Source organism: Neomonachus schauinslandi, chromosome 5, assembly GCF_002201575.2.
Source record: "Neomonachus schauinslandi chromosome 5, ASM220157v2, whole genome shotgun sequence".
Taxonomy (NCBI): Eukaryota; Metazoa; Chordata; class Mammalia; order Carnivora; family Phocidae; genus Neomonachus; species Neomonachus schauinslandi.
In genome coordinates this window covers 140,462,546-140,484,775 of record NC_058407.1, presented here as the reverse complement: position 1 = coordinate 140,484,775, position 22,230 = coordinate 140,462,546, and the positions used below count along the sequence as shown (strand labels likewise).

General features: G+C 46.7%; 1 protein-coding gene across 1 annotated transcript in view; it reads left to right on the top strand.

Annotated features, from left to right (window-relative positions):
• ADCY9 (adenylate cyclase 9) overlaps positions 1-21,575 on the top strand; it is a 117,761-nt gene extending 96,186 nt beyond the window's left edge. The window contains exons 5-11 of the mRNA XM_021698379.1: positions 641-858; positions 4,957-5,059; positions 5,982-6,190; positions 10,023-10,182; positions 11,130-11,278; positions 14,187-14,228; positions 19,492-21,575. Of these exons, the coding sequence (XP_021554054.1) occupies positions 641-858; positions 4,957-5,059; positions 5,982-6,190; positions 10,023-10,182; positions 11,130-11,278; positions 14,187-14,228; positions 19,492-20,680 (2,070 nt within the window). The 3' untranslated portion in view covers positions 20,681-21,575. The remainder of the gene's footprint in view (positions 1-640; positions 859-4,956; positions 5,060-5,981; positions 6,191-10,022; positions 10,183-11,129; positions 11,279-14,186; positions 14,229-19,491) is intronic.
• Positions 21,576-22,230: the final 655 nt, after the last annotated feature.

Sequence of the window (22,230 nt, the reverse complement as noted above, 5' to 3'; positions counted from 1 at the left end):
GGAACACGCGGTACAGTGTGGATGTGCAGAGAGAAGGGGGGCTCTGCCGGAGCAAAGTTGCATTGTAAAGAGAGGCTTGGGGTTGGGGTCAGCAGCAAGGACTGCCAGAGAAGTCTCACCTGGAGACAGAGCCAGGGCTGCAGTGGAAAGCAGAACAAAGACCAAATCTGAGAGCCCTTCCAAGAATGCTTATAAAGGCTGAGTCTCCAGGGAGGCCTATGTCTGTTATCCTCCATCCTTGTGTCGCCTGCCACCTTCCCCTGGATGGATCCTCGTACCACATCCATCGCCCTCGCCCCCCAAACCTTCCCCCATGGCCCTCTGCATTGCTGATTCTGTGGTTAGCAAGCTCCAAGAGCCTCAATCTTCCGTGACCTTCTCTCTACCTCCTTACTGGCTCTTCCCACGATGTCACCTTCCAGGCTGCCTCAGCCCCTGGAGGTGCAATCTGACGAAATAGGGGGATAGGGAGAAGCAAATGGGTGGAGAGGTTGAGCGTCAGGTTAGAACAGAGATGTGAAGGTGCTGGTCAAGCGTGCAGTGGGGCCCCATCATGGCAGAGGTCGGGCTGGAATAGCACTGTTGCATGCTCGCCGTGCATCCTCTGTGTCTGCCCCCCACTACCCTTGTCTTGAGGCAGGCTCCTGGAGCACCGAATTCCAAAACTCAGAACGGACTTCTGAGCCCTCCCCAAGAGGAGAAGCTCACCAACAGTCAGACCTCCCTGTGTGAGATCTTACAGGAAAAGGGAAGGTGGGCAGGAGTGAGCTTGGACCAGTCAGCTCTCCTTCCGCTGAGATTCAAGAACATCCGGGAGAAAACAGATGCCCATTTTGTTGATGTTATCAAAGAAGACAGGTAAGAGTCAACCATTCCCAATGAAAGTAAAGATTTGCAGGTAGGAGTCTCTCCCTTTTTCTGAGTCACCCTATCCCCGTGTGTTTGCCCCTCCATTGTCAGTATTTTACTTTATTTTGAAGTAATTTGAAACTTACAGAAAAGTTGCATGAATAATACAAAGAACTCTCATTTTACCTTTTGCTTGATTTACGAACTTTTAACATTTTAATATTTTGTTTTATTCTCTCTCTTTCTTTATGAAATTTATGTGTGTTTTTTTTTTTTCTGGACCACTTAATAGTAAGTTGGATATATCATGCTCTTTGCCCCTAAACACTTTATTTCCTAAATTACAAAGATGTTCTTTTACATAATCATGGTTACCAAATTCAGGAAATCTAACATGGATGCATATTTGATCTAATCTACGGTTCATATTCCAGTTTGGCTAGAAATTTTGGCCACAGAAATGGCATCAGGTATCCCATCCAGAGGCACATTGTGCCCATTTGTCTTCTGTCAGTAATTTTGAGCAACCAGGCAAGTGTTGTTGACCTCTCCAATCTGTGGTTATTTTCTCCTTGTGACTAGTAAGCAGTACTTTTAAGATCATGCATGTATTCCATTCCTCAGCAAACTTCCCTAGATTTCCTCTCCATCGTGGTTCTTGCTTAAAGCAGCCTTTACTATGATGGTTCAGAATGTCAGTTCTCCTACTTGAGCACCAACTGCACATTGGCAGTTGGAGCACATTGACATGGCTCCATCATTTTTTAAAATTTTAATTTATTTATTTTAGAGAAAGAGGGCAGGGGAGGGCCGAGGGGGAGAGAGAATCTCAAGCAGACTCCCTGGTGGGCAGGGAGCCCGACGCGGGGCTCGATCTCACGACCATGTGAGATCACAACATGAGCCAAAACCAAGAGTAGGACGCTTAACTGACTGAGCCACCCAGGAGCCCCTCCATCAATTGTTTTTCATAGTTTCTGCCACCCTGTTCTAGCACAACAGGATATTCCAGGCTCGTCTTATATCCTTCCTAACCCTAGTAAGGCATCAGCCATTTGTCCAAAGAGCCTTGGCTCCTTTTAGTGAAGAATGGTATTTAGAAATGTTCATTGTTAATGTCTGACTTAATGTCATGTAGCCAAAGATATATTCTAAATGATTTCAGTCCTTTTACATTTATTGATACTTGTTTTATGGTCTCACATGTGTCTGTTTTCATGAACATACCACATGCACTTGGAAAGAATATTCTACATTTGTAGGATGTTGCGATCCATAAACACAATTAGGTCCAGGCGGTTGGGAGTATTAGATCATCTGTCTCTTTACTTTTTGTCTATTGCTCTATCAGTGTTAAGAGAGGGATTTAAAAATCTTTCATTATGGGCGCCTGGGTGGCTCAGTTGGTTAAGCGACTGCCTTCAGCTCAGGTCATGATCCTGGAGTCCCGGGATCGAGTCCCACATCGGGCTCCCTGCTCAGCAGGGGGTCTGCTTCTCCCTCTGCCCTCTTCCCTCTCATGCTCTCTGTCTCTCATTCTCTCTCTCTCAAATAAATAAATAAAATCTTTATAAAAAAAAAATAAATAAATAAAAATAAAAATAAAAATCTTTCATTGTAATTGTGGGTTTGTCTGCGTCTCTTTTTAGTCCTGACGGTTTTTGTTTCAAGTATTTTCATGCTCTTTTTTTTTAGGTACATACACATTTATGAGTGTTATAAATTCCTGGTGAATTGGTCCTTTTGTCATTTTGAAGTGTCCCTCTTTATTCCTGGTAATACTCTGTCATAAAAGCCACTTTATCTGATACTAATATAGTAACTCTAGCGTTCTTACTCTTTGCCTGGTATATCAATTTCCATTAAAAAAAAATTTCAACCTGTATCTTTATATTTGAAGTGTGTCTCTTATGAGTCTTGCTTTTTTAATCATTCTAAAAGTTTCTGACATTTAATTCCGTTTTAATATATTTACTGGCATTTTAGCCATACCTCTTTGCATTATTATTATTATTTTATCTATCTATTTATTTATTTATTTATTGGTGCTTGATCCAGGACTTACAGATAGGCATCCTTGAATTTTTTTTACAGTCTTCTTATGGTTAACATTGTATCATTTCACTTTATTTTTTTTTAAAAGTTTACTTATTTATTTATGTAAGTAATCTCTACACCCAACGTGGGGCCCGAACTCATGACCCCTAGGTCAAGATTCACATGCTCTTCTGACTGAGCTGGCCAAGCGAACCTGTATTATTTCACTTGAAATGTAGACGTCTTGTAGCTGTGTAGATCCATTACTCTCTTCCCACCCCTTATGCTATAGTTTTCACATGTGTTACGTCTGCATACATTGTGACCTTGACCTCTAATACCACCCTCTTGGTAATCTCAGATTGGTCTCCATTGATTGCTCTTCTGTTGAGTTGAATCATATTTTCCTGTTCCTTTGTATGTTGTGTAAATTTGGATTGTGTTGTGCTTAGAAACTGGATTCTGTTATATTGCTCTGAAGAGTGTCAATATTTTGTTTCTTTGTTTCTTTGTTTTAGCATGCAGTTAACTTACCTAAACTCAGACAGCAAACTTTGTCTCCCCTGGGGTAGGTGGCTGCTGCTCTTTTTTAAGCCTTAATTAGGCTGCTTCAAGTCTCCTGTGCACATGCAGATTTTAAAGGTCAGCCAGAGATCTGAGCAGAGCTCATATGATGAATTTGGGGATGCCCCTTCTCTGTTTTTTTTTTTTTTCCCTTTCTCTGGGATTTTCAACCTCATTTTCCAACTGTGGGCACCATTATTTATTTTCTGAATTTCCAAGCCAGCAAGATTATGGCTTTTCCATCTGAGTTTTAGCTGTCCCGCACATGGTGCTGATGAATGGCTGTCTTCAGGCAAAAAAGAAAAACAGTAAAGTATGGGAAATTAAGCTGGTGCTATTCCATTCTTCCAGGTGTGACTCTTCTCCATTTCCCACGTGCTTTGGTCAGTCTCCACTACCTTCCAGGAGTCATTTTTATATCTTGTCCAGAGTTTATTGTCGTTATCTGAGAGAGGATTGGCCCAAAAGGAGCTAATCTCTGTTCCCAGAAAAGGAACTTGCTAATATTAATTTCAGAGGAGCAGCACAGCATCTAGCTACATGTGGCCACTGTACATCCTCCGTACGGCTGCTGTGCCGGTTTTCCCTCTGTCCACACTTGCTGGGTAGAGGGGAAGATGGGGGTCTGCATCCGGGGTTGGAGTTTTCTCTCTTCCGAGTCTGAGAGCATAGTGAGGTATGGCACACTTGTCACAGAGAGAGAGTCCACTGGGCTGCAGGGACCCTGTATGTCAGGGTCTGATGTAATTACGGACGTTACCGTGTGAGGGAGAGAGACTACACTCCATGGCTGTATTTGCCTTCTGAAATCATGTTAACACTCTTTTAAATTTCCTGCAGTATACAAAGGATATTACTATTTGCTAGCAACTATAAAAGAATGAGAGTCACAGAAAGCAGTTTTCATGTCTCTGCTATTAAAATCGTGGAGTGTTATTTTTCAGGTTTCACACACAGTCTGCATATGTGACAATAGCATTCCAATTATGCTAACTCTAAACAGTTTTGTGATAACAACCTGTCAGCTCTGACGGCGGTAATTGCTGTTAGTGCTCTGAACGACAGGACAGGACAGCCAGCTCTGAGTTAGGTTTTCATCGGAAGCCTTGGAATCAGCCTAAGTCCTCTCGGTACAGGCATGTCTGGTCTTCCAGAAGTGGTGGTTTCCTAGCATGGCAGAGCTGCCTTCTTCCCCGGACACTGGAAGATGTTTCCAGAAGCAGGGTGCTCATGACGTGTGCTATAATGATGGCAGATGGTCATGGTTTAGTGGAAGCATAACATGTATTTTGAAAACACAAAGCACTTTCCAGACGTATGTTCTAAAGGAGGGGTCAAGCATTATCTGTCACGTAGTGACTCTTGGACATGGTTTTTGTGACACGCTTTGGGAATGGTGTTTGGGTAGCTGCCGATATAGATAGACAGATAGATATCAGTCTGCCGATAGAGTAAGTGCAATGCCTCTGTGCCGTGTTGATCAACTGCATGTTTCATTTCTCCTAGCCTGATGAAAGATTATTTTTTCAAGCCACCTATCAATCAGTTCAGCTTGAACTTCCTGGATCAGGAGCTAGAGCGATCCTACAGGACCAGCTATCAAGAAGAGGTATGTTTCCCCTTCTACTTCTACTGAAAAAATTTGTTGTTTGCACCGGATAGTTCACTACCAGCTTTGTGCTTTGGCAGCTTTTTCTTTCCCCCCTTGAGTGATAGGAAAATGAAGGCTAGTACTGATTCCTGACAATCTGTAAGCCCCAAACTGCATCTGCATGTGAATTTATCCACACGGGGAGAAGACCCCCAATCTTTCTGTGCTCCTTTGTCTAGTGTCACTGGCATGTCATTTCCAGGCCCCTTTGCTCCGTGCTGGCCTTGTCCTCATTTTCTCCCTCCTTCCCGGTGACTCCCTAACATTACGTGCATGGCTCTTTGTTACGTTTACCACACCACCCTGACATTTCGGATCCTGTCCGTCCCCCCCGTTAGGCTGTGAGCTCCCAGAGGGTGATGTTTCATGTCTGCCCCCAGCACCCTGCACAGAGCCAGGCCCAGAGCATGCTCTTGAGTGAAGGCATGAGCATCTCTTACTATCTGTTGACCCGCCCATGCTTTCATCTGTTGTTGCTTCAATCCCTGCCTGATACTTCTGTCATGAAACCAGCTGTCACATAGCCTGAACCTGGGACCCAGCCATTCAGTGGAAGCTTCACAAAATGGCTTTTGTGCAACGGCCTTTACAGATGCAGAGCCCATAACCCAGATTTCAGGCTCAGTATGTAATGTGTTTGTGAGAACTCACTGGTTTGTAATAGCTTGCTGTGTGACCTTGTGCAAGTTTCCTAACTGCTCTGTGCCTTAGTTTCCTCACTGTTAAATGGGATGGGAGAGATGGCCCACCTGAAGCACTTACCACTTGGTCCAGGGTGGGCAAGTGCTCAACAAATGTTGGCTGTGTTTTCCATGGAAATCCTACTCCCTGGCCATCTGTTTCCACTCATGCCTCCCACCTCCCCTCCTACCCCAAACAGGTTATAAAGAATTCTCCTGTGAAGACTTTTGCTAGTGCCACCTTCAGCTCCCTCCTGGATGTGTTTCTGTCAACAACAGTGTTTCTGATTCTCTCCATCACCTGCTTCCTGAAGTACGGGGCTGCCACCACGCCTCCCCCGCCTGCCGCCCTGGCAGTCTTCGGCGCCGCCCTGCTGCTGGAGGTGCTGTCCCTCGTGGTCTCCATCAGGTAAAGGCCCACCTGCCCAACTCTGCTCCAGCTTTTAGCCTTTAGCTCCCTCTGCTGGCTCACCAGTTAATGGCTGCACAGTCTGGCCGCAGCTCCGCTGGCCCGCCTCCTGACACCAGAGGCCTCTGCAAGCTCATTTCGGGTGACTGGTCCTCTTTCCTTCCCTCCGCCAGCTCTGCTGCTCAGCATCCTCCCTCACAGACCCCAGCCCTCGTCACAGGTGGGCACCTTCTTTACCAGAGGGTCAGTGTCCTCTGCAGCCCCTCAGCTGCCAGCTCCCCACTCCGAGACTTAAAAAGAACAAGTGGGGAGAGAGGGAATGAGAAAGGGAAGAGAAACAGAACAGAAGCATACAGGAGCACACAATGGGCAGCCGCCTGCGGGTCAGCAGGTGCCTCTTGTAGATGTGCGAGTGAGACTCGAAACCCTTAGAAGGATTGTGGGTATCTGTTTCCACGAGCTTGGGTCAGGCAGTGGTTTCTTAGATATGACATGAAAAGCATGAGCAGCCAGAGAAAGAAGAGATAAGTTGGACCTCATCAAAATGTAAAACTTCTCTGTTCTGAAGAGCACCCATCCCTTCTCATGCCAGAGTGAGAGGGAGCCTGCAGGACAGGAGAGTCTATGCAGACTGCATCTGTGGTGAGGTCTGATACCTAGAATGTAAGCTCAGTAATGAAAAGACAAGCAACCCATTTAGAAATGGACGGAAGGTCTGAATAGGCAGCAGGGACCCCTGAGGGAAGGTAGGCCCTCAAGATCCACTCAGCCTGATGTCAGGGTTCAGACCATCACCTGGGGAAACTCACAGCCGCTGTGAGTACTTCCGATAAAGTGTGAATGCATAGGGTACTCCATTCACATGCACACCCCCCCATCTGCCTCCTGGACACCGTGCCCACCTCCTCTGTCCAGCCCTGTCCGTCTCAACAGGAGTCTTGCTAGTGATTGCCTCCAGAAGCTGGAGGTGAAACAGAAATGGGAAGAAGGGCCCTGACATTGAGTTTCTGCCCCCCTTCCCCAACACCCCAGGACAGGAAACAATAGCCCCGGGTCTGCCCTGTGGCTTCTGAACGCTAGTCCCCCCCCCCCCCACTTTGAAGTATATGGGCTGCATTGCCCTCCCCCCCATTCTCCCCCTTTCCTCATCCCCCCATCCCTGCCTCTACCCCTGTGGCTCTTGGCAGAGGGTCTTTTCTGGCTGCTAGGGGTTTCAAACTTGACCCCTGTGCCTCCTCCAGGTTGAGATAACTGCAGGGTGCATCCTCACTGTCTACCCAAATTCCCCACCAGGATTGAGCTGCGTGGTGCATAGCAAGGGACTCCTTGTAACACAGCCCTCCCTATGGGCCTGCCCCTCGAGTCTTGGCTTTGCACCCCTTGCTGAGCTGCCTGGGACCCACTCTCAAATCAGCTCTGCTTCTGGGGAATCCAAACCAAGGTATCCTCCGGCCCCTAGTTTGTCTTTTCCTCTTTAAAAACAGCTTTATTGTGATATAATTCATATATATGAATACTCATGTAAGCGTACAATTCAGCGATTCCTAGTAAACCTACAGAGTTGTGCAAACATCACCATATAATTTTAGAACATTTCAAAGAAAACCTGGCACCCATGTGCAGTGAGTCCCCTCACACCCACGCTCCCTGCCCTGGGTCCAGGTTTCTGTCTGACACAGGGCCTCCAGCTGGATAAGGCTCCAGCTCTCTTAGAGGCTAGCATTGTCTCCATTCCTTTTTCAAAAGCCCTTTACACCATTGTTTCCTGTTCCTTTGGACCCACTTCTACAGAAGCTGGGCTGTCCCTGGTGTGGAGACTGCAGAGGGCTGTAGGCCACAGAGATGCCAGGCTGGCTGCACCCAGGTGTGTGCTGGGCCTGTCACACCCACATGCTCGGCCAGCGCCTTCCAAATGAGGTGGCCGCTGCTCCTGAATGACCACTGGTGTGACTTTAAAAGTTCACTTTACCCAAATCATCAAAGCCTGGGAGGCAAGGCTGGGAATGGGATGGAGTTCCCTCTCACCACACAGAGGGCGTATTTAGGATCCCAGGTCTACGGGAATCTGTGCTTCAGAGTATGTGGGAGCCCCAGGGAGGCTGGTTCTGCGGCTGCTCCGGGGTACAGCCCCAGGCCTGGCACCTCCTCCAGAGGCCTTCATGCATCTTGACTTGCAGCCCATTCCTTCACTCCCCTCATTTTGTGCTGAACCCAGGCAGGCATGAGAACGGTGGGTCTCATTCTCAGAGCTCTGCCGTCCTAGGGACCTTCGTGGGGGCCTCCCAGTCCTGCCTTCTCCCCGTTGAAACTTGGCTTCCTCTGTCTCCTCATGGGGCTTATGTATTCTGCCTTTGAGCATATTTGTGGTTATTCTTGGAAATATTCCCAGGACTCCATTATCCGTCAAGTGTCAGGAGGCCAGAACCATCCAGGCCCTAAAAGGGTCAGACAGGGCCTGGCTCCATGTGGAAAATGGCCGAGATTCACGGTTTTCTCATGGAGATAATGTGTTTGTAGCCAGTGGTTGCTGCATGGTGGGTGTCCAGGACAGAAGGTGCAGGCATCTGGGTGTGTGGCAAAGACCCTTGAGGGGATCTTGTGCTGTTAAAGCTCAGTGGGATTTCCTGGCACTTCCAGAGGTGAGGAGAGCGTGCCTGTCCCTTCTCCCCTCCCTGGCAGCCTGGCTTCAGAGAGGGTCTGTGTGCGTGGGTCTCCCTGCCAAGCTGAATCCCAGTGCCCCTTCTTCCATCTCCTGCTGCTGGCATGAGGGTGCTGGCCCCTGCTGGCCCCAGGGCCCCTCACTTAGCCAGACTGTTTTTCCTTCTGAACAGCGGTTCTCAGCCCCATGCACTTGCTCCCCCTTCTTTATGAAAATTATTTTGTGATGTCCACATCACTTACCTGAAACACAGCCTACTTATACACACAGTTTCAGAAGGAGTCGATGAAATGCTGTCACTCAAATATGAAAGAAAGAGCAAGGGAGCCATTTAAAAGAAAATATGTAGTGCTTCACCTCGTTCTTGCCAGGACACCACCACCTGAGAAGTCATAACAGAGTCCTCAGCTGTGTCCTCATGCGCACGATCACACAAATGTGACGGCTCCAAATGCAGACCACTAGCAGCGTGTGGGCTTGGGTGGCACAAACACTGGGTTGCCGCCTGTGACATGATTTCTGAAATGCTGAGTGAGCCTTGCTGGGGCCCCAAAGCAAAGGGTACTTCGCACAGTGGTTCATTCCTGGAAGATCAGCATGTGTTAGCAGCACAGAGACACAATGAGGCTCTGGGCTGAGGTCATTGTCAGCAGGGCTCTCTCTCTGGGTGTCTGAGGGGGCATATGGCAGTCGTGTGGGATGCAGGGCAGAGCCACACTGTGTGTCTCAGTGCGCCCCCCATCCCTGGCTCCTGCCCACCAGATGCCAGCCATATCCCTCAGTGAGAATTTGGGCCCTGCCAAATTCCCAGACACCTCCAAAGTGCCCTAGCAGCCTGTGACAGCAAGTGGTGACCTCTGAGGGGGCCTGTTAACATTTGTGTGCCCCATTCTTACATCTACTTTGAGACCCGCAGAAGCTCATGCTTGGTTGGCTTTGTACAAGCACGTGTTATCAGTATGCAACAGATGACCTTAAAATAAGGTATGATGAGCTGAGCAAGTCCAATTTACTTGCTGCCAACTGCAAGTGAGGGGGGCGGGGGCTCCGCCTGCCCCCATGTGCATGGCAGCCGCATAGGTGAGAGTCAGTGGGTCTCCCGTCTTCATCTTCCCCAGCAGGCTGACCCGCCCACAGACACACCATTTCTCCTTTCTCCCCTCCTCATCCCAGGATGGTGTTTTTCCTGGAGGATGTGATGGCTTGTACGAAGCGCCTGCTGGAGTGGATAGCCGGCTGGCTCCCGCGCCATTTCATTGGGGCCATCCTGGTGTCACTCCCTGCTCTTGCAGTCTATTCACACATCACCTCTGAATTTGAGACAAACATACACGTAAGTAAAGGCCCAGTGACTTTGTTTCTGGACTCTTGGGGACTCCCTTATCTTTTTTGTTTGTTTTAGTAAGCCTGATGACTTGGGACAGCAATTTAAATATAGGCCTCTAAAGAGGTACAAAGTCTTTGTCACCACCTTGAGCTTGTCTTCTTAAAAGACTTGCCTGGGACAGAGGAACAGGCAGGGAGGGCAGCACGCGGCCTATCTAGATGCTCGAGCCTGTCACTGGCCAAGGCCAGGGAGAGGTGGGTATGATGCTGCCCTGCCCAGCTCACATGTGACCTCTCCAACCTCACCTGCTGCTCACCGAGCTCCAAATCCGTTATTTTCCTATGCATTTTACAAAGCAGCATCTGTCCCACGTTTCCAGATAAGATATGGTGCTCACCTGTTGAACTGGCACAGTTAGGTGACTGGCCTCTGGGCCGGCTGCTGTCGATCAGGGAAGAAGCTTCCAAGTTAAATCCCATGAAGACTGAATTAATGCCCTTGTGGAAAGTTCTATTTTTGGTGAAAGTGTAACATGAGCTGCCAGGCGGGCTGACTGCATTTGATACTTTAACACCAAATTACATTTCCGTTGGCATGTAGCAGCATGCCTGAAGGAAGGCTTTGTAGAGGTAACCACCTACATGGTGGCGGTGTTGAGATGGGTGGCCTACCTTCCCTTTCCTCCAGAATGATGTGTGCAGTTTCCACACATCTGGAGGAGAGTTTTAGTGCCAGTGCAAGCTTGCAGCCTAAAGCTTGGGGTGATTAATCCAACGATTTATGATCTGTCCCTGAAACTGCCAGATACTTTGCGTTATTTGTGTTATTTTTATATCAAAAGAAAGATAAGTGAGTGAATCCTTTGATGTCAGCATGCTCAGCTGGAAGTGAGGCAAGGGGCCCACACAGCGAGGGCGGGATGGGTCACTAATTGTGCCGGCCCCTCGTTGCAGTTCACCGTGTTCATGGACTCAGCCGTCCTGATCACTGTCGTGCACTACTGTAACTTCTGCCAGCTCAGCTCCTGGATGAGGTCCTCCTTAGCCACCATCGCTGGGGCTGGGCCCCTGTTGCTGCTCTATGTCTCCCTGTGCCCTGACAGGTAGGTCCACCACTGTGCTCTGCGTCTGGTGCCCTCGCCGGCTGGGACACCTTTCCTGACCTCGCTTCTCTCACATCCATGCTTATGCCCTCTCCCTCTGCTCTACCAGATACTGTCAAAACATGACGTAGCTTCCAACATACACAATGTCAACATCCTAATGAAATGTCCAAACACTAATATGCAAAAGAAAGAAAAAGAAAATAACTCTTCATGACATAATCTGTATTTGCATATAGACATCCTCGAGTGATCCCTGCCTGGAAGACGTAGAGCGGTAGACACGTGCTTGAACTTACTTATGATGGAGAAGTAGGACCAGAAGCCGTTTCATACAAGATGATCAAGAAAGTGAAGGAGTAGAGGTATAGGGAGACACAAGAAAGCAAAGAGGAAGTTGGTTCTAACCTCATTTGAGTAAGGGTAATATACCCAGTTTGCAGGTTGCTGAAGGAAAGAAAGTGAAGAGGTAAGGTGCTCTTGCAAATGGCCTGGGCCTTATTTATAAATACTGACTCACTGTTGTGACATGTGTGTCATGACGTGAAACGGAATGATGACCAGTCACTGGAAATATATCTTTTATCTTGAAGTCCTTCCACATAATGAAGAACACTTTTAGTCTGTGGTATTCAGATGGCTTTCAAAACCCTATCACTGGTAGATGCCAAGGAATAGATAGGATGGCATGGGAAAAGAAAGGATCTGTGGGAAAGACCCGGGGGGACAGGAGCGGTTCTTACTGTCGTGTTACAAAAGATGAAAATATATAGGATGGCAATGATATGTGCTATATATAAAACATCCTATATTCATGAAATCCAGTAAGATCCCTGTCTTTCATGTACCCTACTAATTGAATAATGTTTGATTCTTAGTCTGTTAAAAACAAGTCTCAAATTGATTGTTGCACATTTGCAATTGGTTTTGCAGCAATCAGCCTTTTTCAACTAAATATGTAGTTGGAAATACAGTGATATATAAGAGAGCGTAATGCTCACAGTGAGTGGTTCAGAAAGTTTAGGATAATGTCTTAAAACCATTAAGCTTCTGTTTCTGTAACAAACTTTTCCTAAATATTGGACTTTTTTTGTAACTGCTTATAAAAACATTTTACTATTAACGTATATTAAAAAACTGCTTTTTTATAATTACTGTGGGTCTAGGCTAGCAAGATATTTCAGAGTTACACAGAGCATTCCTTCATTGTGCCTTGCAGGACATCTAACATTCCTGGCTCCTCAAATTATTATGACAACCAGAAGGAGCCCCAACACTTCCAAAATGCCCCCTAGGAATGGCATTACTGTTGCTGAGAACCATTGCTTTAATAAGTTCAGAAGTAGAAGATGATCCATTTGTTGCAATATCAAATATGAAACCACTGTAGTATATCTTTGGGTATTACCAAAGCAGTGGTCGGTAATGGGCAAAGTAAGCATCCTTCTCCTCAGTTAGATTTTATAAAATATGACGACATGAAAGGCACTCAAGTATTCTGCAAATTAAGATCAAAAGGGAATTTTAAGCAGAACTGTCTTTCAGCATTTGAAAGGAAACTTTAATGAATAGTTAAATTACTTTAAGCAGAAAAAAGCGTACATTTCCCTTTTTGAAGGTATGGCCATCTGGAATTAGGGTCATTATGAAGCTCTTTCCCAAGAGCATGAGATTCATTAGTCTGCCTTTTAACCTTTTAAAAGAACCATGATAAATACCCCCCCAGCCACTCGCATTATCATTCATTCACTGGTGTGGGGCTTTTCCGCTTGAATCTGGAGGGACCAGAGTGATGAGGGACCAATTCCATCACCTTTGTCCAGAATTCAAAGAGCAGATCTTGGGCTGCAGCTGAATCTCCCCTTCACCTAGTACTTCTCCCTACTTGCAGAATCCTTTGAGCGCATCCACCCGGCCATCACCACTGAGCCTCACAGGGTAGGAAGCATGGGGAGTGGTGAACACAAATACAGACAGGCCCCCTGTGTAGGGGAGGGGATTTCTGAGAACCATGCCAGCCTCGCAGGGGGACACAGACATAAAAAGGGCTGTGCACACGTGAAGAGGGACAGTGTCATAGTCGTGCCTAGGCAGGGAGAGAAGATGACATACGGCCTCAGAACATGTCTGTGCTGTAGCTCTTGCTTTCTTTCCTTCCCCATGAAGTCATCTAACACCCCCTGTGATGGTAAAAGCCACTCTAAGCCATCCCCTGGCCTCTGCTGCCCATGGGGAGCTGCTTGCAGAAGCTTTGTAAGGTCCCCCTTTGCAGTGAGTGGGCAGGCAGATCTAGCGGACCAGGAAATATGGGGGCACGAGGCTGATTTACTGGCCTGGGGGGATGCTGGGTGCAACAGGACCCCAGAAGAAGCTGTGAGGGGTATGGAAAGGGTACCACATGTTGCAGGTCCTGCCCTGACACCGAGAGAGCATTCTTTATTGTATGTGGTTTCCAAGCCCCAGGATGGGGATTTGATTGCTTTGGGCACACTGGGAGCAAAGTCTGGCCTCTCAGGTCAGCCAGTGTCTCCAGCAGATCCTTTCTAAATCAGTCCTTTGTCAGTGGGCATCGCTGTTGATCATGACTGGTTTCTAGCCTGTGGGATCACATGGAAAAGTCCTTAACGTCACACGAGTGCCTTAGAGACTTCTTGTTTGGTTTTGCTCTTTGGCGATGGTACCTCCCTACCTGATGTGAAGGCCTGTCAGCTGCGTCACTGTCTCTGCCTGCTGTGATTTTTAGTTCACACATGATATCAAATTATAATAAAGAATCAACTATCCTTATTGTCTGACTTCATCTCCATATTAACAAAAGGGAAATTGTTTTTTAAACTCCTCTCTGTTTCACTTTATATAACGCCTTCTTTGCTTTTTATAATAATATTTTTCTGCATTTTAATTTCAGTTCCATAGTAATTTCACACCTTGATGCAGGACGGAATTTCAGGTGAGCTTTTAACGTTGTGCCTGTGTCTGAACAAACGAGGGTAACTGTATGAGTACTGTGTCTTTCTCAGCTTCCTAAAAAGCAGTCGTATCTTGAAGAAAAAGAATTGTATGTAATTCTTAAAAGAATAGGTGGAAAATACCTACTTGTTGAAATATCAGATCATAGTTGTAATATCTTATTGAGAAAACGAATGATTGTTAAGAACATAGTAGATTTAGCTTAATTTTACGTAAGATGTCAGCATGTTATGCAGGAAATCTTTCAAGTCTAAGAAAGTACTTATTTTAATTCCCTAAAATATTTTGATGTTACTACTAGAAATTTGAAATAATAAATGCTAGACCCTTGCTTTACTATAAACATCAAACTAAAATCTATATCAACTGAAGAGTCAGAAATAAACATTAAATTATATAAAACTATATAAAAATCTAGAAAAAATAAAATTAGTTTGCAAGCCTCTAAGACAGAGGTAACTTTCCAGTCTTACAAATAATAAATAGAACCACACAGGCCCAAAAATAAAAGACTGATTGACACATTGATGGGGTCAGGGGAATCAGAGCAGGCGGAGAAAAGCATCTCTGGGCCATTATATGAAGAGTTAAAACCTGCTTAAATAAAGGACAAAAACCAAAAAAATTTACAAGAGGAAATGTAGGGAGAAGCTAACTGTGTTACTACTGAAGTCATTGCACATTTAAATAACTACAAAATCCTTTTGGTCTTTTACATAGTACTTTCAAGATGTTACATTGTGCATATGCAGCCCAAGCAAGGGCTGGTACATTCATACCCACATTCATACCCGGGTGGGTGTTTATTTTGTTAAGCTGCCAGGCACTTATAACATATGGTTTATTTCTCATAATAACTTGACACAGTAGGTGACTTTGTCACCATTTTCCAGATGAGGAAGCTGAAGTTCAGAGAAGTTAAGGAACCTGTCTGTGGTCATACAGCTAGTCATTGGCAGTGTTTAAATCCTGGCCTCCCTCACTACTAGGCCATGCTCTTTCTGCCAGGCCTCATTACTCCTCAGAATGGTACATAGTTTTGGAAAGTACTTTGATGATCTACAAAAGTGTTCATAGCCTTTGACCTGATAATTCTGTTTTTGCTTATCTACCGAGGGGATGATTCAGCATATGATAAAGGCCACCTGCCCAAAAATATTGATCACAATGGCTGATAACATTGAAAATCCATCAGCAACTTCAGTTGCCAGTAAAAAGAAATGAATTAAATTATGACCATGTGCTCAGATATTGCTGCTGTTAAGATGCAGCAGTAAGAAAAACACCTACCATGTGAAATTGCATATGTCATGTAGCTACAGCCAGGTATTTCATTATATAGAGAAAATATGTCATAGTTATGATCTGGTAATGAGTGATTTTTTTTGTTTCTACAATTAAAAAAATCTCTGTGGACACATAGACAGTGGGAAGGAGATTTAAAGTATGGAACAAAGGTAGGATGCAGATGTGTTTCTATGATGATCACGACTATAGCATTTAAAATAAAACACTTAGCTTTTTTAAAGCAAACTTTTTATTGACGAATATATAACATTGCACAGAAAAGTATCCAGATTGGCACTGAAATACACCAAAATGTTAACAAATTCCATGTTAAGCTGGTTAGACCATGAGTGATCTTTGTTTTCTGTTTTTCTCTCTGTTTTAATCCCTCTTCTCCATGATAATGAATTATACTATATTTTACTCTAACTTCCAATTATGACTTAATGTCCAACTATTAGGTCATAAATTGACTCTTGCATTTAGTCCCATAAAATTCCTCTTTCTGGAACTGACCTTTGCTATTTGAATTTGGGAATCTTTGTTCCTTGTGTAGTGGAATGAGAAATACAGGTTATCGATGGGAAGTGATTGTCTTTCCTACTTGTTCCAGATCTCTGTTGCATGGCAGCGCCTTGGGCACTAAGTGTAAATCTGTGTATTAGGACGCCCCTTTAAACAGATGAAAGCAAACATCACAGTCTGTTTCCCTTTCTCTCTGTGTTCCACAATTCCCCTCCTCTCTGTGTTCCACAATTCCCCTCCTCTGTCCATAGGGTCTGGCCTGGGCCCCTCCCCAGAGTCAGGCCACGCTACAGTGAGGAAAGCAAGAGTAGCAGCCTGCTTGAGGAAAGCTAGACACATCACCCATTTCTGCCACAGGGCTACAAAGTCTGATTGGACCATTAAGATGATGTTAAGCCTTGGTGATGTCTACTCATAAAGGGGGCGGTTCCTCAATGTTACCACTTTGGAGAAACAGAAAGAAAGGTTACCTCCTAACCCAACAAGATGAACTCACCCAAGAAAAGACTTACTGCCTCCTGTTGCAGATTCTCTCCCAACTCCCAAGCGAGTTAGAAGGCTTGCAGGGCTGGACACAAATCTGTTTCAGTCATCTAAAATAATTCACTGTTTAGTACTTGATATTCACAATATGTATTGCCATTTGATTAAATGACAGAAGAATAAGTGTGCTGTGTCTTACCATAGAGGCATTTTTTGGTTCCCAGCTCACAGGGGCCAAGTCATGGAACTTATGGCAGGGGTCCCCAAGACCACCCCCAGAAGAGGAATTCGCTAGGAGGATTCAAGACTCCACACATAGTCGTACTCGTGGCCGTGATTTATTACAGTGAAAGGACATAAAGCAAAATTAACAGTGAGAAAAGGTACATGAGATAGCGTCCAGAGGAAACCAGTTGCCAGCTTTCAAGAGTCCTGTCCCCGTGGCATAGTCCAGGACGCTCTGAATTCCTCCAGCGGTGAGCTTGGACAGTGCAGATGAAATGTTGTCCACCAGGGGAGCCCATCAGAGACTCTGTACCCTGGGTTTGTATTAGAGGCTGGTCACATAAGCATCTCTGCTGCGGGGACCAAAATTCCAGACTCTCAGAAGGAAGGCACAGTCTAGGCACGGTGAGCCCCTCTTATCAAGGAGGGGTGGGAACCTCCCCAAATCCAAGATCCTGATGCCAGCCTTGGGCACTCTTGCCAGTGCCTTTCTATGGATGGCAGCCTCAGGCCTGCTATGTTAACTGCTTTCTGCACAGAATCTGAGGCCAGTAGGGGCTTAGCGATACTCTGGCCCAGCTTCAGTTTACGTGGGAGGAAATCGAGACCTAGAAATCTTGCCCAGGGTTCCAGAACTCTGCAGTGGTCCAGCTGGGACAGAGTCCCAGGATTCTTATTCCAAGGCCAGGACTTTTGTGACTGTGTTTTGTAGGGGACCATTATGGCCAGATTAGTCAAGTTCATTATGTTTTGTAATGTTCTGAAGTCACAGGTAACAGTAAAACTTATTAAACGCTCTGATTACAGAATTGAGTTTTCAGTGTCATGGAGCTATTGAAACTGAGGACCCATCCATTTTATATATAATTATATTTATATAGTGACTCGACCCATTGACACATAAAATCTAGAAGCCCACTCTGTGTGCTTTAGAAGCACATCAGGGCCCAGAATTTATATGAACAGAGCAGTCACAGTTTTGTAAACAAACAGAAGAAAGACAAGAAGGAAATGCAACCCTCATTAACAGTTGATGGCCTCTGGATGATCAATAATGGATGAATCTTTTCTTCTTTCTGCGTTTTCCCCTAAATTTCTTCTGATGAGAATGTAGTATTTTTAAGTGGAAAAAGTACCTCTAAAAAAGAAGCTTTCAAAGAGACTGTGTTTGTGTTAATCTTCAGTCACAGCTGTTGCTCGTCAGCACCATCCAACTACAGAACAGCCCCCCGCCCCCCAAGAGCAGGCTGTTATTGGAGGGAACAGAAATGAGAAGGGTGATGTGGAAATTTCTAATGGAATCATAAACGTGCAGTAGTTGAAGTGACTCAGCATTTCCAACTCCAGTAGTTTATCCCTTCTGTAGACTCCCTTCTATGCACGGGGATGGCATGGTGGCAGCATTCCCTGGGGGAAAGGGATGGGCACAGGCCAAATGCCCAGGATTGGACCCTGATTGTTACAGTACATGCATGTATTCGAATTTCTTGCAACCACAAGGAAACCACAACTTTCTCATAGGAAAGACACATTTTTTTTTTTTAAAGATTTTATTTATTTATTTGACAGAGAGAGACACAGCGAGAGCAGGATCACAAGCAGGGGGAGAGGGAGAAACAGGCTTCCCGCGGAGCAGGGAGCCCGATGCGGGGCTCGATCCCAGGACCCTGGGATCATGACCTGAGCCGAAGGCAGACGCTTAACGACTGAGCCACCCAGGCGCCCCGAAAGACACTTATTTTATACCACTGTTTATGCTGTTTGAGTTTTTCACAAGGTGCTACTCTTAAAAGTATACATATTGGGGCACCTGGCTCAGTTGGTTAAGCATCTGACTCTTGATCTCAGCTCAGATCTTGAGCTCAGGGTCATGAGTTCAAGCCCTGTGTGGGGCTTCATGCTGGGCATGGAGTCTACTCAAAAAAAAAAAAAAGTATACCTATTATTTGTAAAAATGTTAACGGTCTTAAATGACTTTGACAAAACAGAACTAACCCAGTAGGGGGTAATGGTACATTGGCGGACTTTTATACAAGTAGGCGATAAAGAACTTACACTCATTGTTTGTAAAATTACACATCTATCAGAACTAAAGTTGGATTAGGAATCTAAAAAGTGAGTATGTCAGAGAATGTTAAATTTCTTGGGTATGATGATGGTAGTGTGGTTACATAGGGAAATGTCCTTATTCTTAGGAGATGGGGACTGAAATATTCAGGATCGAAGGATCATGATGTCTGCAGCTTACCTTCATAATGTTCAGTGGGAAAGCTGTGTGCATGCGCATGTGTGTTGACAGAGGGAAAGAGCAAAGCCACAGAACGTCAGCAATTGTTGAATCCAGAAGAAGGGTGTACAGATGTATTATTAGTCTCTTAACTTTCCTATAGTGTTTAGAATTTTCAAAATAGAAAGTTTGTGGAAATGAAAAGATTTTTAAAATCAAGGAGCTAAAGACTCCTGAAGAACAAAGCAGTCGCCAAGTAGTTACTCAGAAATCAGTTACAAAAATCAGTCTTTATCTCAGCACCCCTTCAGCCAGCCAGCTAAACAGGGTCAGGTAGCTTTTCGGTGCAGGTCATTGACACGTTGAACTCCACAGACCTTGGTGCAGAGTGCTAGTTAGCTGGGCTGTTTCAGAACCCGCAAGTCCTGAGCAGCAACCTCTCTCTTAAAAGATGCACTTAAGAAGGTACGTCCTTTCTCTTCTCTTTACTCTCCAGTTCCGAGGGGAATCCGTGCAATAGTTCCTTGCCACATGATGGCGGAACAGCCAGCCTGATTGGCCAGGAAGTGATTCTTGTCTTCTTCCTCCTGCTCTTGTTGGTCTGGTTCCTGAATCGAGAATTCGAAGTCAGCTACCGCCTGCACTACCACGGGGACGTGGAGGCGGACCTTCACCGTACCAAGATCCAGAGCATGAGGGACCAAGCTGACTGGCTGCTGAGAAACATCATCCCCTACCACGTGGCTGAGCAGCTGAAGGTCTCCCAGACCTACTCCAAGAACCACGACAGCGGAGGCGTCATTTTTGCCAGCATCGTCAACTTCAGTGAGTTCTACGAGGAGAACTACGAGGGGGGCAAGGAGTGCTACCGGGTCCTCAATGAGCTCATCGGGGACTTCGACGAGCTCCTGAACAGGCCAGGCTACAGCAGCATCGAGAAGATCAAGACCATCGGGGCCACATACATGGCTGCGTCAGGGCTGAATGGCGTCCAGTGCCAGGACGGCAGCCACCCGCAGGAGCACCTGCAGGTCCTGTTTGAGTTCGCCAAGGAGATGATGCGTGTGGTGGACGACTTCAACAGCAACATGCTGTGGTTCAACTTTAAGCTCAGGGTGGGCTTCAACCACGGGCCGCTCACAGCGGGGGTCATTGGCACCACCAAGCTGCTATATGACATCTGGGGCGACACCGTCAACATCGCCAGCAGGATGGACAGCACGGGGGTGGAGTGCCGCATCCAGGTGAGTGAGGAGAGCTACCGCGTCCTGAGCAAGATGGGCTACGACTTCGACTACCGGGGGACAGTGAACGTGAAGGGCAAGGGCCAGATGAAGACCTACCTGTACCCAAAGTGCATGGACAGCGGGGCTGTACCACAGCACCAGCTGTCCATCTCCCCGGACATCCGAGTCCAGGTGGACGGCAGCATCGGGCGGTCTCCCACGGATGAGATCGCCAACCTGGTGCCTTCTGTACAGAACATGGACAGGGCGTCTCTGGGTTCTGAAAACAGCGTGCAGGCCAAGGACACTCACCTGTCCTTGAAGAGGCTGTGGAAAGAGCCTGTCAAAACTGAAGAAAGGTGTCGATTTGGCAAAGCCATAGAGAAAAGTGACTGTGAAGAAGTGGGCATGGAAGAAGCCAGTGAGCTCACCAGGCTCAACGTTTCCAAGAGCGTGTGACGCAGCACCCGTCGCTGCCACGGTGCTCTGCTCCTCGAAACACAATCATGTTTGTACTTGCCTGTTGTGCGTCCCGAGCACCACAGCCTCCATCACTGGTTGTGGCGCTGCGTGGTCATTGCTCTGACGTCTTTGTGCGCCACACACATCCGTCTCTTTGCTTTTTGTCCCCCAGAGCCCTGTCCCCTGGGTGTGAGCGTCAGCAGCATGGAGAACAAGTGCCTTCAGGGGTGGCCCGGCCTCGCGTTTGGGGACACAGGCCGCCTGTGGAGATCGCGGCATTGGGTATTGCTGGACTTTTTAAACGAAGCTGTGGTTAAGATATCATTTTTATTGCTTTTTCTCACAAGACCCTTTGGATTTTTCTTTTGTTTTTGTTTTGTTTTTGCTCGTACAATGTTTTTGCGGGGTTTTTTTTTCCTGTATACATACTAGTGTTTTCCAGTGACGTGACCTTTCTATGTAAACACATACACGCACACTTTCATTTATGAATCTGAGATCAAGTGCCAGTAACTCACTGTGAGGGGAGGTGGGGGGGGGGCGTTGCGAGCAGCCCCCAGACAGGGTGGCCTGCGCCCGCCCAACCTGCACCTTCCAGAGCACCCGGGCCCTCAGGGGCCGTGGGGCATTAGGGCTTCCTCCCTGTGCAGGCCAAGATTGCAGATGCTAACCAGTAGCAGATTTTGTGAACCCAGGCCTCAGGTATTTAAAAGCCGTGTTTCATTCTGCCCCAGACACCAAGGGGTCTTCCAGCTGGGAGCGAAGGGGTTTGTCTTTGAAGCTGAATCCTCTGAGAGGGAAACTCAAAATAAACGTCTGAGGGTTGCATTTATTTATTTATTTATTTATCAGGAAATGTGTGTTTTGGTGGAGGGGTGGCCAGGTCATTCTGGTGAAGGGACATAGGCTGGGTTGGGGGGAGGGGGTCTGTAGGGGGCACACAGAAGGATGAGAAGATGTCCATTAGTGCTTTGGCCACTCTGGGCCACCCAGGGGCTCCCCACACGGGCTGAGCAAGACCTGACCGGGCCCGGCCAGCGCACCCTGGGATGGAGATGCTCTCAGCCACTAATGGGCACTGCCACTTCTGTCCTGAGGGCTGCAGGTCCATGCCCTTGGGGCCCTCCTGCTGCAGAGCCCTGCCCCGCATGAGGCAGGAGGCCTGAGCCGAGCACAGCAGTGGGCAGGCAGTGCCAGTGGGCTTGGCTTGCACATATCCGAGAAATTTCTCATCCTTTCCCGTTCTTGGCTTGTGCAGGGCCTGTGTGTGGCAGACTTGAACCCGGTGAATCCCAGCCTTCTTTAGATGGAGTTCTCACGCTGTGTGTAGAGACAGAATCATCCGCATGCACATGAGGTGCTGAGCTAGGGCAAGGAGAGAAAACCTAAGGAAAATCACTTCTGGGCCCTTGTTGCTGATCGTGCCTGTGATGACGTTTTGCCACGTTGAGTCTGGAGGGTATGTAGAGTTGAACTGAGGCTCGTGTTGCCCTGTCATCGGCATAGTTACTTTCAAGGTGACTCTAGCGTACGGTTCACAGGATAGT